The following is a 16,718-nucleotide window of genomic DNA, read 5'->3' as shown; positions in this document are numbered from 1 at the left end:
AATTGCATTTTAACCAAAAAATAGAGATCAGTTGGGATGGGCAAGCTGACAATCTCTAAGGCTGAGGACTGTGTTTGGAGCAGGGCATTCCCTGGGGCTAGTCCTGGGTATAGTCTGACATGCTTAATTTCAGCCTACAGGGCATGTTATATAAGGATGTTACATTTAGATTAATCGGTTAATCGAATAGTCGATGCAATTTGCATTGATTATTCGATTAGTCGATAAGGGCACCTCTGCCTTTGAAGCAGCGAAGAGTTCTGTGGCACCTTACAGACTAACCAAAGTGTTGGAGCATAAGCTTTCATGGGCAAAGACCCACTTCGTCAGATGCATGTAGTGGAAATTTCCAGAGGCAGGTATAAATATGCAGGCCAGAATCAGGCTAGAGATGACGAGGTGGATCCAATCAGGAAGGATGAGGCCCACTTCTAGTAGCTGATCTGGAGGTGTGAATTCCAAGAGAGGAGAAGCTGCTTTTGTAGTTAGCGAGCCATTCACAGTCTTTGTTTAATCCTGAGTTGACTGTGTCAAACTTGAAGATGAACTGTAGCTCAGCAGTTTCTCTTTGACATCTATTCCTGAAGATTTTTGCTGCAGGATGGCTACCTTTAGATCTGCAATTGTGTGTCCAGGGAGATTGAACTGTTCCCCTAAAGGTTTTTGTATGTTGCCATTCCTAATATCTGATTTGTGTCCATTTATTCTTTTACGTAGGGACTGTCCAGTTTGGCCGATGTATATAGCAGACGGGCATTGGTGGCACATGATGGCATATATTACATTAGTAGATGTGCAGGAGAATGAACCAGTGATGGTATGGCTGATCTGGTTAGGTCCTGTGATGGTGTTGCTGGTGTAGATATGTGGGCAGAGTTGGCACCGAGGTTTGTTGCATGGATTGGTTCCTGAGTTAGAGTTATTATGATGCAATGTATAGTTGCTGGTGAGAATATGCTTCAGGTTGGCGGGTTGTCTGTGGGCGACGACTGGTCTGCTTCCCAGGCCTGTGAGAGTGAGGGATCATTGTCCAGGATGGGTTGTAGATCACTAATGATGCGTTAGAGAGGTTTTAGCTTCCATCCCGGACATACCACACAATCCATTTTATTAAGTTGTATAGAATTTCTCCCCAAAACTTACAGTTCACCTATTCCTTGGATCCATGTGGTGCTAATGCTTTGAAGCACCCCATCCTCTTCCTCTGCCTTCCTGTTTCTTTCTGATAGAGGCAGCAGGGCAGGGGAAAGCGAGTAGTCAACTAGTGTTCTCGACTATCCAAAAAGCATTCACATCCCTAATGCTATAAGTCTTACGCTTTTCTCTCTTTTTTTGTTCTGAACGGTGAGTTGAATGGGGAAAATTTTAACTGGGTGGAAAAGTTTCTTTCAACTTATTGACTATGATGGTTGTTTATTATTTCCAATACTCTACTGCCAAGGAACTCTAGTTTAGGGGTAGTGCCCCATTGTGCTGGGCATCACAGAGACAAGTATAAAAGAAAAGAGACTCCGACTGAGAGTATACAGTTGGTGTCAATCAGGGTGCAAAAGATGGACGATAAAGACAAACGGGAGTGATGAATTTGATAGACTGAAGTAAACATAAAACAGAGTTTATTGTAAAAGCCTAAATCTCAGTAGTTTTCCATTATAATATTGTACATTTTCCTTGGTCAGGTCTGTTGTATAAAGTGGAAAAATAAATAGCACAGGGAAATTAGTCGCCTTACTAAGTTCTAAATTATGTGAGTTTTGTCACAGTGTTGTGGAAGCTTTCATCACACACAAACTGCTGTATGAGCCCATTTTATAAATAGAATTCATCCACAGAACAGTAGTAATATCTTTATTTATAATTTAGTAGTGTATGATTCTGTTGAGAAATTTAATTTCTTTTTTTTTGTGTCTCTCAAGCCTCTTTTGGATCTGCCTCCATTCCATGTTACGGATCTTTTTGTAGAAGGATTTGGCATTAAGAGATCAAGGCAGAAAGCTGCTCCTATCACTAATTTTAATTTTCTTGAAACTTTAACAAGGATGGAACGTACAGCTCAGTGTGTCTCCCCCAATCATGAAAAACAAGGAGAATTAATAGGAACTGTAAATGACAAGCAAAACATGAACTTGAAAATTGAAAAAGTTGTTTTTTGCAATTTACCTAAGCCTTTCAAGAAGACACCAGGGAAAAGTTGTAAAGTAAGGGATGCACACATGAAATCCACTGGGTATATAGATTTTCCGAGCTTAGTTTTACAACCTACACAAGACATCACAGAGATGAAACATGCACAGTATATAAACAAGGCAAAAGGAGTAACAGATTCAAGCTTCCTCAGAGTAAATCAGATACCCCCTACCTTTCAAAATGTGAATCCCTTGGACTGGCCTTTACTTCAGCCTTCCAGAATATCAGGTAATACCTGTTGTTTAGCATTATTTTGCTATAAATTACATAAATAGTATGTTTTAGAAGGAAAGTAGACATTAGATATACTGTATAAATCAGGGGTGGGGAACGTCTGGCACACGAGCTGTTCGTGATGCATCAAGATTAGCGCCTGGTGGACCATAGCCCACGAGACAGTTTGTTTCCCTGAGCATCCACAGGCCTCGCTGCTCCCAGTGACCATGGTTTGCTATTCCTGGCCAATAGGAACTGCGAGAAGTGACATGGACTAAGCCACTGCTTCCTGCAGCTCCAATTAGCCAGGAATGGTGAATTGTGGCCCTGGGAGCTGTGGAGGGAGCTCTATGGATGCTCAGGTAAACAAACCTTCTGTCAGCGGTAAGTTGCTAATCTTGATAAACCACATGTGGCCTGTGGGCTGGAGCTCCACCTCTGGTATAAGTTTTTGAATAAATTAGTTTCACATTCAATATTATTTGTGTCTCTAATAATAAAGAGCCCCACATTTTTTCAGCCTCTCCATGCCTCTAATAATTTTTGTTGCTTACCTCTAAACCACTGCATTTCTGCTGTTTTATTTTTTTTAGACAGAATGACCAGAACAAGACATTGTATTATGGATGAGAGCATACTATTTGTATATATAATACAATGGCATAGCATACTTTGAAGATTATTTTCATTTGCTTTTCTTATACAGCAAGCAAGTTCATTTGCTTTTTGGATTTCCACTGCCTATTGAACACATTTTTTTTATAATGCTCTCCATAATATTACCTAATTTTTCTTTTGTGTTGAGGTCACAAGTTCTTATTATTTCTGCTAGTAATAGCTGATTAGTCTCTTTCAACCTCCTATTGTCTGTGGATGGCTCAAGAGTTTGGTATTGAAATACAGAAACTTTCACCTCTGTATCACTTGTTCACATGTAATCCAGGTCAGTAGTAACCATAATTTGTGGCTGCTGATTGTGGCTGATGGCTATTTGAGGACTGTGAATAAGAACCTAACTGGCAGAGGTATTAAAGATTAAGCAAGCATAGATATTGAATTTTTATGGTTCTCCAGATCAATTTTAAAATACATTATCAGGGCAGTGGGTTCTGCTGCTGCTGTCATCTCTTCTATAGATAAGAAGAGGATTTCAGTTTAAAGGCCCACAAACCCTAACTTTCATAAGTTCTAAATTCATTAAAAAGTTAAAGAAAATTTCCAGTTGTTTGTAGCGCATGCTGCAGATATTGAGTGTTACATACATGCTAAGTATCCTCATCATCATTTTTTGGGGGATTTCCCACAAGGGATCCTCTTCCTAATAGTGCCAGGTGTGTTTTAAACACATAGCTTAAGGATGCAGTACATGGTGTTCAGTTTGCCAAATGTTGGAATGAAAGAGCATATTTCACTGACACCTGAAATCTCTTGCCTAAAGGCTTACACACACATCCAACAATTAAAAAAAGGTCTGTTTGTGCTATATACACCATCCTTTTCATGTATTAACAGAGTTTGCATGCATACGTGAGGTGTAGAGTTACCATGTAGCCCTGTTTTACTGACAGCAATTTTTGAAGAGGTTATTGTGATTTTGCATAACAAGGATTTTTAAAATATGGTCTTCAGCTGAATGTGGTTTCATTAATGACTGCTTTTTTTTTTAAGGTTTGCAGAACAACATCAAGAAGACTCCATGCTTAGTTTGTGGAGACACTTTCCAGTTGGAGAAAACCTGTAAACACTGCAGCTCTTTTTGTGCAACAGTACTGCAAGGAAGTTCATATTTACCTATGTTTTGCTCTACCTCTGAAAAGAAGGTGACAGGCAATAAGATAGTTCTTCATAGCAATGTTTTCCCTGAAAACTTATGATTCCATTCTCAGTACTCCAGTTTATGAAAAGTGTTTTTTAAACAAAAATAGAACTGTACAAGCCTTGCATGAGCAGATGTTGAAGAAAAATTATTTGCGATGAATAACTCAAAGATAATATTTAAAGGCCCTTGGCTGCAAGAGTTGGAGATTTTTTGTAAACTATGGATACATAGGTGACTGATTACACAGAAGCCAAATAACAAAGTTTACGGTTACAGCAGCTCTGTGGCCAATATCCTGGACACAACTGTGTGAAACATTCATAGAAATACAGTGAAATCTCTTTTTATGTCATACAATACCCCCTCTGGGTATGTCTACACTACCCTCCTAATTCGAAATAGGAGGGTAATGTAGTCATACCGCAATTGCAAATGAAGCCCGGGATTTGAATTTCCCGGGCTTCATTTGCATAAAGCCGGCCGGCGCCATTTTTAAATGCCGGCAGTTCGAACCCCGTGCCGCGCGGCTACACGCGGCACGGAGTAGCTAGTTCGGATTAGGCTTCCTAATCCGAACTAGCTGTACTCCTCGTGGAATGAGGAGTACAGCTAGTTCGGATTAGGAAGCCTAATCCGAACTAGCTACTCCGTGCCGCGTGTAGCCGCGCGGCACGGGGTTCGAACTGCCGGCATTTAAAAATGGCGCCGGCAGGCTTTATGCAAATGAAGCCCGGGAAATTCAAATCCCGGGCTTCATTTGCAATTGCGGTATGACTACATTACCCTCCTATTTCGAATTAGAAGGGTAGTGTAGACATACCCTCTGTTATTGTATCTGCCATACCCTGTTTGATGGTTATCTTACAAACAAGAGTTTCATCAACGGTAAAAACTCTTGTCACTGTATAGGAGTGAAAGAGATTGCCAACCTATCCAGTGGCACACTATGTAATTTAAAAAACCCCAAACACATTGTGATATCATTTTCTTGGAGACATACCCAGATATGCTTATAGTCAGTGCTTTTTTACAAAATATATTCTCAGGATATCACCCCATATCAGCCAAGATGAACCAGTTAAACCTACTGTTTTATTTCTCTGACACTAATGTGAAGACAGTTAGTGGCAAAATGATTATATATTAATAGTTTTTCTTCCTGGATTGGCCAAGGAATGGACCTTTTTGGGGATCTGGGAAACATCTTCCAATGATGGTCACTTAAAGATCTCTAGCTGACAGACATCTGTTCCATTTGTCAGTCAGGAAAGAACCCACGCCATATTTGAGCATTTTGGGGATTCCTCGGGGCACGTATTGGAGTCACTGTACAATACCTACCAGAATCCCATTCCCATTTTGTCAGGAACAGCCAGTGCAGAGTTCCTAATAAGGTACTCAGCTACCTGGAATGGATTTAAAATCAGAAATAGCTTCTACATCTTCAATGGGCTTAAAATCAGAACTAGGTTGTTAGTCTTTAAAGTGCTACATTGTCCTGCATTTTGCTTCAACTACCCGAGACTAACACGGCTACATTTCTATCAAGGTTCTATGGGCACATCTTCACTTGCTGCACCGGAGATTGACCTTCTGGCATTCGATTTAGCAGGTTTAGTTAAGACATGTCAATTGAATACTGAGGGCAGATCTGGATGGGACCTGTGTTCCTTGCAGTTGTGAGGATTAAGGGAAACTGGTTGGAGTGTTTTCTCCTATTGGCCTCCCGCTGTGGTGATGCCACCAAGCTCGGCTTAAGGTAAGCTGACTCCAGCTACAAAGAGTATGATGGAATCAGACTGAAAGAAATCCTAGTGATAGAAACTGCCTGTTATAACAGCCAATTCATCTTGATGTTACTTCAGGGGATTTTATTCTAGTACATTTTCTGGCACTTTGTTCAATCTAGTTTTGAAAGTCAGGAGGAGTTGATTTCACCACTACCCCTAACTATAGGCCCAGTGTTTTTTGTGGTAATTTCTTGTTTGAGTAAAAAGGGTAATCACACTTAAGTGAGACTGATCTTTATTAACTGGCTCCAGTTGTGACATAGGACAGCATTACAGGAAGTTTTATTCCTGTCAACCAGCAAGGTCAGAACATTCTGATTCCAATGACCGTTCCTGCACTTAGGATCAAGTTGCAAGTAACTGAATACATCTGTTTCAGTTAACTATCTGAGACAGAGAATGTGGGGGTAGGCTCAGAAAGCCCTTGATGTGCTGACCTCATCAAGAGATTTTTCTTTTTCCTTCCCAAACTATTAAGGTGCCAGATTCACCCTTTGGAGCACTTGGTGGTAGCCACTGTCAGGAGACAGGACACGGGGCTTGATGGACCTTTGGTCTGATCCAGTATAGCTATTCTTATGTTCTCACTCTTTTCATGAAAAAAGCAAGCACTGGGAGAGGGGAATACGAGATGATAAATTAAATCATATTCTTTCATTAAAACAACTTGCATTTGCTATAAAAATAGCAGATAGTGAGTGGGACTTCAGAGAGAAAAGATGTTATGCATAAGAAATGCTATAAAAATGTCCAAGACCAAGCAAATCATCTGATAACCCTAATTTGAGTCTGTGAAAGATCCCACTTTTACCAAGTACAGACATCTTTTAAGGTCACCTGATATCAGAAGAGACATGCAATAGATTTCATTAATAAATATGAGAATGGTAATCTTGAATCCCAGTAAAGAGTGTAGTATGTCAATGATCAACTACCACAGTGGTCTCCAACCTTTTTAAGCACGAGATCACTTTTTGAATTTAAGTGCAGTCCAAGATCTACCTCAAATATAAATACCCTTGTCCCGCCTCCCTCCTGTCCCTTCTCTGAAGTCCTTCTCCATCCTCCCTCTCTTACCCATTCTCCCTCACTTTCATCAGGCTAGGGCAGAGGGTTGGGGTGCAGGCTCTGGTCTTGGATTAAGGGATCTGGAGTGTGAGAGGGGCTCTGAGCTGCTCTTGGGCAAGCAGTTGGGATGTAGAAGGGGGGTTCTAGGTGCAGGCTCTGGGACAGTGTTTGGATGCAGGGATGCTTGGAGTGCAGGAGGGGGTTAATGACTGAGGCAAGAGTTCAAGCTGGGGGCTCCAGCAGGGCTCCACCTATCTCAGGTGGCTCCTGGGTGGTGGTGCAGTGGGGCTAAGGCAGGCTCACCCCTGCCCTGGCCCTACAGCACTCTTAAAAGCAACCAGCAAATTTTCTCTATCTCAAGTCCTGTTGTGCCCCCTCTCTGCTCCGCGGAGAAAGGACACAGAGTGAGAGGGGGCACCTTGACATCAGCATCCTCCTCTCTCTTCCCTGCCCAGCGCAGAAAGCAGGAGGCTCCCCAGGGGAAGGGGCAGTTCCAAGGCAAAGGGCAGGAGATGCGCAGCAGTGTGAGGATGGGCAGCTGAAGTGCCAGCACTTGATAGCCTCTTGGCCACACCAGTCAGGATCCCCTGCCAGAGGCTCCAGGATCTACCAGTAGATCCCGATCTACTGGTTGGTGACCACTGAATTACCATGATACAAGATGGGGGTCAGATGACTAGGATTAAAATGTGCACCAAAACTACCTGCTGTGTAGCATGGTGTGCCCTTATTTGGGGATAGATGATCACACTCCACTTAAGCCCCTTTTACACTGTATAAAAGGGTGGAGTGACATAAAGGGGCCCTAAAAGCCACATATCGAGCCAGGAAAGATTTCCCCAGCATGGGCTCTGTGTAAGGCTGCCTTCTGATTTGCAAATCCTGGTTTGGGAGCTGGGGTAGGCTGCTGGGGTCAACTATAGCACATGGTGCTGCAAAAGTTCCAGACAGTGCAATGGATCAAAGGATAGCTCTGGGGTACTGCTGTAATTTAGACAATCTCCTAGGAATATTTAAGCTATGCTGGTGAGCAGTGTTCCCTCTAAGATTTTCCATCCATGAGTAGAGTGAGTTTTGTCTTGTGCACCAATATTAGAATCATAGAATCATAGAGCTGGAAGAGACCTCAGAAAGTCATCAAGTCCAGCCCCCTGCCCAAGGCAGGACCAATCCCAACTAAATCAACCCAGCCAGGGCTTTGTCAAGCCGAGACTTAAAAACCTCTAGGTATGGAGATTCCACCACCTCCCTAGGTAACCCATTCCAGTGCTTCACCACCCTGCTAGTGAAATAGTTTTTCCTAATATTAACCTAGACCTCCCCTGCTGTAACTTGAGACCGTTGCTCCTTGTTCTGCCATCCATCACTACTGTGAACAACCTTTCTCCATTCTCTTTGGAACATCCCTTCAGGAAGTTGAAGGCTGCTGTCAAATCCCCCCTCACTCTTCTCTTCTGCAGATTAAACAAACCCAAATCCCTCAGTCTCTCCTCATAAGTCAGGTGCTCCAGCCCCCTAATCATTTTGATCGCCCTCCGCTGGACCCTCTCCAATGCATCCACAACCTTTCTATAGTGGGGGGCCCAGAACTGGACACAATATTCCAGATATCAGAGGGGTAGCCATGTTAGTCTGGATCTGCAAAAGCAACAAGGAGTCCTATAGCACCTTATAGACTAACAGATGTATTGGAGCATAAGTTTTCGTGGGCAAAGACCCACTTCGTCAGATGCATGTAGTGGAAATTTCCAGAGGCAGGTATAAATATGCAGGCCAGAATCAGGCTAGAGATAATGAGGTTAATTCAGTCAGGGAGGATGAGGCCCACTTCTAGCAGCTGATCTAGAGGTGTGAATACCAAGAGAGGAGAAGCTGCTTTTGTAGATAGCTAGCCATTCACAGTCTTTGTTTAATCCTGAGCTGATGGTGTCAAACTTGCAGATGAACTGTAGCTCAGCAGTTTCTTTTTGAAGTCTGGTCTTGAAGTTTTTTTGCTGCTGGATGGCTACCTTTAGATCTGCTATTGTGTGTCCAGAGAGATTGAAGTGTTCTTCTGCAGGTTTTTGTATGTTGCCATTCCTAATATCTGATTTGTGTCCATTTATTCTTTTACATAGGGATTGTCCAGTTTGGCCGATGTATATAGCAGAGTGGCATTGTTGGCACATGATGGCGTATATTACATTGGTATATGTGCAGGTGAATGAACCACTGATGGTATGGCTGATCTGGTTAGGTCCTGTGATGGTGTTGCTGGTGTAGATATGTGGGCAGAGTTAGCACTGAGGTTTGTTGCATGGATTGGTTCCTGAGTTAGAGTTAGTAGTGCAGTGTATATTTGCTGGTGAGAATATGCTTCAGGTTGGCGGGTTGTCTGTGGGCAAGGACTTCACCTCCCAAGGCCTGTGAAAGTGAGGGATCATTGTCCAGGTTGGATTGTAGATCACTGATGATGCATTGGAGAGGTTTTAGCTGAGGACTGTAGGTGATGGCCAGTGGTGTTCTGTTTGGTTTCTTTCTTGGGCTTGTCCCAGAGTAGGAAGCTTCTGGGTACACGTCTGACTCTATTAATCTGTTTCCTTACTTCCTCGTATGGGTATCGTAGTTTCAAGAATGCTTGGTGAAGCTCTTGTAGCCATTGGTCTCTGTCTGAGGGATTGGAGGAAATGCAGTTGTACCTCAGTGCTTGGCTGTAGACTATGGATCGTGTGGTGTGTCTGGTATGGAAGCTGGAGGCATGAAGGTAGGCATAGCAGTTGGTAGGTTTTCTTTATAGGGCGGCGTTTATATGGCCATCAATTATTTGCACAGTGGTGTCCAGGAAGTGGACCTCCCATGTAGATTGGTCGAGGATGAGGTTGATGGTGAGGTAAAAGCTGTTGAAATCGTGGTGGAATTCTTCCAGAGTTTCTTTCCCATGGATCCAGATGACGAAGATGTCATCAATGTAGTGTAGGTAGAGAAGGGGCGTTAGTAGACGAGAGCTGAGGAAGCGTTATTCTAGATGAGCCATAAAAATTGTTGGCATATTGTGGGGCCCTGCGAGTGCCCATAGTGGTGCCACTGGTCTGGAGGTATATATTGTCACCAAATCTGAAATAATTGTGTGTGAGGATAAAGTCAGAGAGCTCAGCCACCAGTTGTGCTGTGACATCATCAGGGATACTGTTCCTGACAGCTTGTATTCCATCTATGTGGGGGATGTTTGTGTAGAGAGCTTCTGCATCCATGGTGGCTAGGATGGTGTTTTCTGGAAGATCACCAATGCATTGTAGTTTTCTCAGGAAATCAGTGGTGTCATGGAGATAGCTGGGAGTGCTGGTGACATAGGGTCTGAGTAGAGAGTCCACATATCCAGACAGTCCTTCAGTGAGAGTACCAATGCCTGAGATGATGGGGCGTCCAAGATTTCCAGGTTTGTGGATCTTGGGTAGTAGATAGAATAACCCCAGTTGGGGCTCTAATGATATGTTGATTTGTTCCTGTGCTTGTGTAGGGAGTGTCCTGAGCAGATGGTGCAGTTTCTTAGTGTATTCCTTAGTGGGATCTGAGGGAAGTGACCTGTAGAATTTGGTATTGGAGAGTTGTCTGGCAGCCTCCTTTAGGTAGTCAGGCCTGTTCATGATGACAACAGCACCTCCTTTATCAGCCTCTTTGATTATAATGTCAGAGTTGTTCCGGAGGCTGTGGATGGCATTGCGTTCTGCATGACTCGGTTATGAAGCAAGTGATGCTGTTTTTCCACAATTTCTGCCTGTGCACATTGGTGGAAGTATTCTATGTATAGGTCATTTCGACCCTCAGGAGGAGTCCATGTGGAGTTCTTCTTCTTGTGCTGTTTGGTGGGAGGGTATCTGTGTGTCAGTGCGCTGTTCAGTGTTGTATTGAAAGTATTCTTTGAGTCGGAGACGGCGAAAGTAGGCTTCCAGATCACTGCAGAACTGTATCATGTTTGTGGGGGTGGCGGGGCAAAAAGAGAGTCCTTGAGATAGGACAGACTCTTCTGCTGGGCTGAGTGTGTAGTTGGATAGATTGACAATATTGCTGGGTGAGTTAGGGGTACCACTGTTGTGGCCCCATGTGGCAGGTAGGATTTTAGCCGGTTTACAGTCCTTTTTCCTCTGTAGAGAAGTGAAGTGTGTAATGTAGACACACTTGGTATTCACACCTCCAGATCAGCTGCTAGAAGTGGGCCTCATCCTCCCTGACTGAATTAACAATATTCCAGATGTGGCCTCACCAGAGCTGAATAAAGGGGAATAATCACTTCTCTGGATCTGCAGGCAATGCTCTTCCTAATGCACCCTAATATGCCATTAGCCTTCTTGGCTAAAAGGGCACACTGTTGACTCACATCCAGCTTCTCATCCACTATAATCCTCAGGTCCTTTTCTGCTGAACTGCTACTTAGCCATTCAGTCCCCAGCCTGTAACAATGCTTGGGATTCTTCCGTCCCAAGTGAAGGACTCTGCACTTGTCCTTGTTGAACCTCATCAGATTTCTTTTGGCCCAATCCTCTAATCTGTCCAGTTCACTCTGGACCCTATCCCTGCCCTCCAGCTATCTATCTCTTCCCCTAGCTTAGCGTTATCTGCAAACTTGCTGAGGGCACAATCCATCCTCTCATCCAGATCATTAATAAAGATGTTGAACAAAACTGGTCCAAGAACTGATCCTTGGGGTACTCCGCTAGAAACTGACCTCCAAGCTGACATCGAGCCACTGTTCACTACCCATTGGGCCCGATAGTCTAGCCAGTTTCTATCCATCTTACAGTCCATTTATCCAATCCATACTCCCTTAACTTGCTGGCAAGAATATTGTGGGAGACTGTATCAAAAGCTTTGCTAAAGTCAAGGTATATCACATCCACTGACTTTCCCATGTCCACAGAGCCAGAACTAATAGAACTAATCAGATTGGTCAGGCACGACTTGCCCGTCATGAATCCATGTTGACTATTCCTGATCACTTTCCCCTCTTCCAAGTGCTTCAAAATGGATTCCTTGAGGATCCCCTCCATGATTTTTCTGGGGACTGAGGTAAGGCTGACTGTCTATGGGTACGTCTAGACTACCGCGTTTTGTCGACGGAAGTTTTGTCGACAGATACTGTCGACAAAACTTCCGTCGACAAAGAGCGTCCAGACACATTGAGTTCTGTTGACAAAGCAAGCTGCTTTGTCGACAGAACTCCGTAGTCTGGACGCAATGTTACAGGCAATAACACCTTCTGTCGACAGAGTTCTGTGTTATTGCCTCGTAAAATGAGGTTTACCAGCGTCGACAAAACTGCTGAGTTCTGTCGACGTTATGTCGACAGAACTCAGCGGTAGTGTAGATGCTGGTATAGTTTTGTCGACAAAAGTCCACTTTTGTCGACAAAACTAGGTAGTCTAGACACACCCTATAGTTCCCTGGATTGTCCTTCTTCTCTTTTTAAAAGATGGGCACTACATTTGCCTTTTTCCAATCATCCGTGATCTCTCCCAATCTCCACGAGTTTTCAAGGATAATGGCCAAAGGCTTCGCAATGACATTTGCCAACTCTCTCAGTAGAGTTGGATGCATTAAATCTGGGCCCATGAATTTGTGTATGTTTAGCTTTTCTAAATAGTTCCTAACTTGTTCTTTACGTCTAGACTACCGCGTTTTGTCGACGGAAGTTTTGTCGACAGATACTGTCGACAAAACTTCCGTCGACAAAGAGCGTCCAGACACATTGAGTTCTGTCGACAAAGCAAGCTGCTTTGTCGACAGAACTCCGTAGTCTGGACGCAATGTTACAGGCAATAACACCTTCTGTCGACAGAGTTCTGTCAACAGAAGGTGTTATGCCTCGTAAAATGAGGTTTACCAGCGTCGACAAAACTGCTGAGTTCTGTCGACGTTATGTCGACAGAACTCAGCGGTAGTGTAGACGCTGGTATAGTTTTGTCGACAAAAGTCCACTTTTGTCGACAAAACTAGGTAGTCTAGACACACCCTATAGTTCCCTGGATTGTCCTTCTTCTCTTTTTAAAAGATGGGCACTACATTTGCCTTTTTCCAATCATCCGTGATCTCTCCCAATCTCCACGAGTTTTCAAGGATAATGGCCAAAGGCTTCGCAATGACATTTGCCAACTCTCTCAGTAGAGTTGGATGCATTAAATCTGGGCCCATGAATTTGTGTATGTTTAGCTTTTCTAAATAGTTCCTAACTTGTTCTTTGCCCACCAAGGGCTGTCCACCTCCTTCCCATACTACATTGTCTAGTGCATTTGTGTAGGAGCTGACCTTGTCTGTGAAGACAGAGGCAAAGAAAGCATTGAGTACTTCAGCTTTTCCCACATCATCTGTCACTAGGTTACCTCCCTCATCCAGTAAGGGCCCCACACTCTCTCTGATCAGCTTCTTATTGCTAGCGTGCCTGTAGAAACCTTTCTTATTACCCTTGACATCCCTTGCCAACTGCAATTCCAATTGCACTTTTGCCTTTCTGATAACTCTCCTGCATTCTCAAGCTATATATTTATACTCCTCCCTAGTCATCAGTCCAGGTTTCCACTTCTTGTAAGCTTCCTTTTTGTGTTTTAGCTCACCATGGATGTCCCTGGTAAGCCAATCTGGTCGCCTACCATAGTTACTTTTCTTGCTGCGCATCAGGATTGTTTCTTCCTGTGCCTTTGTCATGGCTCCTTCCCCAGCCTGGCACAATAAATGGAGGAGTGAGGGCCAACAAAAGTACCCCAAAAACCTTATCTACCAGGCTTTGGTATAAAACTTCCCTCCAAAATCTTAATAACCTAGATTTTGGGGATAAAATCCTGGTGCCACCACCCAAGTATTGATAAGAAAATCAGGGGAAAGATCACTTGGGAAATCTCACCCCTAAAGTACAAACCAGGACATAAAAATTAACCAATGCCAGGTTAAGAAAAGAAAAGAGAAAGAACTTTTATTATCAGTACAATATTCCTGTTGCAAACATAATGACTAGATGGAAAAGTAACATAGTAATATACTCATGGAGGAGAAACCCACCCTGGGCCAGGAGAAACTGCCCAGGACAAAGGAGGGAGAAACCAAAAATTCCTTTGTCCCAGTTTGAAATTCCTACCTACATTCCTATTGGCTGAATCTACCTGACTTAGATAAGGTTAACAACTTAGGGTATGTCTACACTACAAAGTTAATTCGAACTAACGGACGTTAGTTCGAATTAATTTTGATAGGCGCTACACTAGCGCTCCGCTAGTTCGAACTAGTGGAGCGCTTAGTTCGAACTAGGTAAACCTCATTTTACGAGGACTAAGCCTAGTTCGAACTTACTAGTTCGAATTAAGGGCTGTGTAGCCCCTTAATTCGAACTAGTGGGAGGCTAGTCCTCCCCAGCTTTCCTTGGTAGCCACTCTGGACACCACCAGGGAAACTCGTATGCCCCCCTCCCGGCCCCGGAGCCCTTAAAGGGGCACGGGCTGGCTACGGTGCCCGTGCCAGGTGCAAGCCTGCCAGCACCCAGCCAGCAGATCCTGCACCTGGCACGCCATGAGCCAGCCACCCGATGCCCCCCAGCCCTCCGCCTCTTCCCGGGACCAGGCTGGTGGCTCTCGGGAGCCTGGCCAGGACTGCAGGAGGCGGGCACCCACCTGGTCTAGTGCAGACATCGTGGACCTTGTCCACGAACTCCGTACTAGGCACAGGAAAGTGGCCGTCTAGGGCAGGAGAGCTGCCAGCCTGGCCACCCAGGAGCAGGTTGGCATGAAAATCAAGGTGGTCCACTGAGACCCCCGACCCTGAGCCCTGAGCTTAGAATGGCCGTCCTAGGTCAGACCAAAGATCCATCTAGTCCAGTAGCCTGTCTGCCAACAGCAGCCAACCCTAGGTACCCTGAAGGGGATGGACCAAAGACAGTGACCAAGCCATTTGTCTCGTGCCATCCATCTCCAGCCTTCCACAAACTTTGGGCAGGGACACCATTTCTACCCCCTGGTTAATAGCACTCTATGGACCCAACCTCCATGACTTGATCTAACTTCTCTTTAAACTCTGTTCTAGTTCTAGCCTTCACAGCCTCCTGCAGCAAGGAGTTCCACAGGTTGACTCTTTGCTTTGTGAAGAAGGACTTTCTGTTACTAGTTTGAAGCCTGCTACCCATTCCTTTCCTTTGGTGTCCTCTAGTCCTTCTATTTTGGGAACTAATGGAGAACTTTTCTTTATGCACCCTCTCCACACCACTGTTGCTTTTATAGACCTCTATCATATCCCCCCTCCGTCTCCTCTTCTCTAAGCTGAAAAGTCACAGTCTCTTTTGCCTCTCTTCATATGGGACCCGTTCCCAACCCCTGATCATTTTAGTTGCCCTCCTCTCTCCCAGCCTCTCTCTTCCCCTCTCCCACCTCTTTTTCCCAGTCTCCTCCAGTTTTGTTCAATAAAGAGAGATTCTATTTTTGAACACACATTTTCTTTATTTTGTACATCAGGAAGGGGGGCTAGGGAAGGGTAAGTAGAAGGAGGTGAGGGAGGAATGGGGTACGCGCCCCCGATGGGGAGGACTGGGCTGGCTCTGCAGGCTTCTCGGGGTGGAAGTTCTCCTGCAGCCCCCCGATTGCCTCCTCCCCCCGGATGGCAACCTGTGGCAAGTGCAGCCGGGCTGATGGCCGAGTGCTGTGATGTTCCGTGTGTAGGCACTCAGGGCACTCCAAGCCAGGACTGCTTTTCAAGCGGGGAACCCTGAGAACTGTCTGTCCGGGGTGGGGGTCGGGTCCCTTTAAGCACAGCCCTCGGCTAGCCTGAGACAGCAGCTCCACGCTCTAAGTCCTAATCTGATGCCCTGCCGGCACTGCTTCCGGCCATCCTTAACCTCTGTTCAGGGTCCACTCTGTGTGGACATGCTAGTTTGAATTAGCAAAACACTAATTCGAACTAGTTTTTAAGTCTAGTTGCGCTAATTCGAATTAGCTTAGTTCGAATTAACTAATTCAAACTAAGTTAGTTCGAATTAGCGCTGTAGTGTAGACATACCCTTAGTTACTAGGCTGATGGCTAACCCTTGTGATCATGACAGCCTTTAATAAGGCTTCTTTAAAATACTGCCAGCTGTCCTGGACTCCTTTCTCCTTCATGTTAGCATCCCAGGGGATCCTGCCCATCAGTTCTCTGAAGGAGTCAAAGTCTGCTCTTCTGAAGTACAGGGTGTGTATTTTGCTACTCTTCTTTCTTCCTTTGGTCAGGATCCTGAAATCTACCATCTCATGATCACAGCTTCCCAGGACATCATGTGCACTTGTTCGGATGTTTGCCACTGTGGCACCCACCATTTTGTGTGTATGTATGTATGTATGTATGTGTGTGTGTGTATTTATATATATATGAAATTGTTATGCACCCTCCCGCCCGAAAACCATCCAGCTTGCTGGCCCCTGCCCACAACACACACTGTGCGTACCCCACTGCTTGTACCCCCATCAGGGCCCCACTCAGCCAACTGGTACCTATGTAGGCCTGTCTAACTGCCTACTCTGTAGTTGTGCCCAGCCTTGCAATCTGACCCCCATATGCCACCAGTATACATGCCAGGGCCATGCTATTTGTCCCCAAAGCACAAACAGCCAGTACCTAGGCATAGAGCCCACAGCCCAATCATCACTGTCCAG

General features: G+C 44.7%; 1 protein-coding gene across 3 annotated transcripts in view; it reads left to right on the top strand.

Moving 5' to 3' along the window:
- TTLL8 (tubulin tyrosine ligase like 8) overlaps positions 1-4,352 on the top strand; it is a 51,756-nt gene extending 47,404 nt beyond the window's left edge. For 2 of the 3 annotated variants that reach the window (XM_075928024.2, XM_075928020.2), the window contains exons 13-14: positions 1,917-2,415; positions 4,072-4,352. In XM_075928024.2, the coding sequence (XP_075784139.2) occupies positions 1,917-2,415; positions 4,072-4,277 (705 nt within the window). In that variant the 3' untranslated portion in view covers positions 4,278-4,352. Of the gene's footprint in view, positions 1-1,916; positions 2,416-4,071 lie in introns of those variants that run through there. The other variant, XM_089778811.1, reaches the window with a different exon arrangement.
- The last annotated feature ends 12,366 nt before the right edge of the window (positions 4,353-16,718 follow it).

The sequence above is a fragment of the Pelodiscus sinensis genome, chromosome 1, assembly GCF_052426305.1.
Source record: "Pelodiscus sinensis isolate ZL-2025 chromosome 1, ASM5242630v1, whole genome shotgun sequence".
In the NCBI taxonomy this organism is placed as follows: Eukaryota; Metazoa; Chordata; order Testudines; family Trionychidae; genus Pelodiscus; species Pelodiscus sinensis.
The sequence above is the reverse complement of the archived record's forward strand: the minus strand, read 5'-3'. Positions and strand labels throughout refer to the sequence as shown.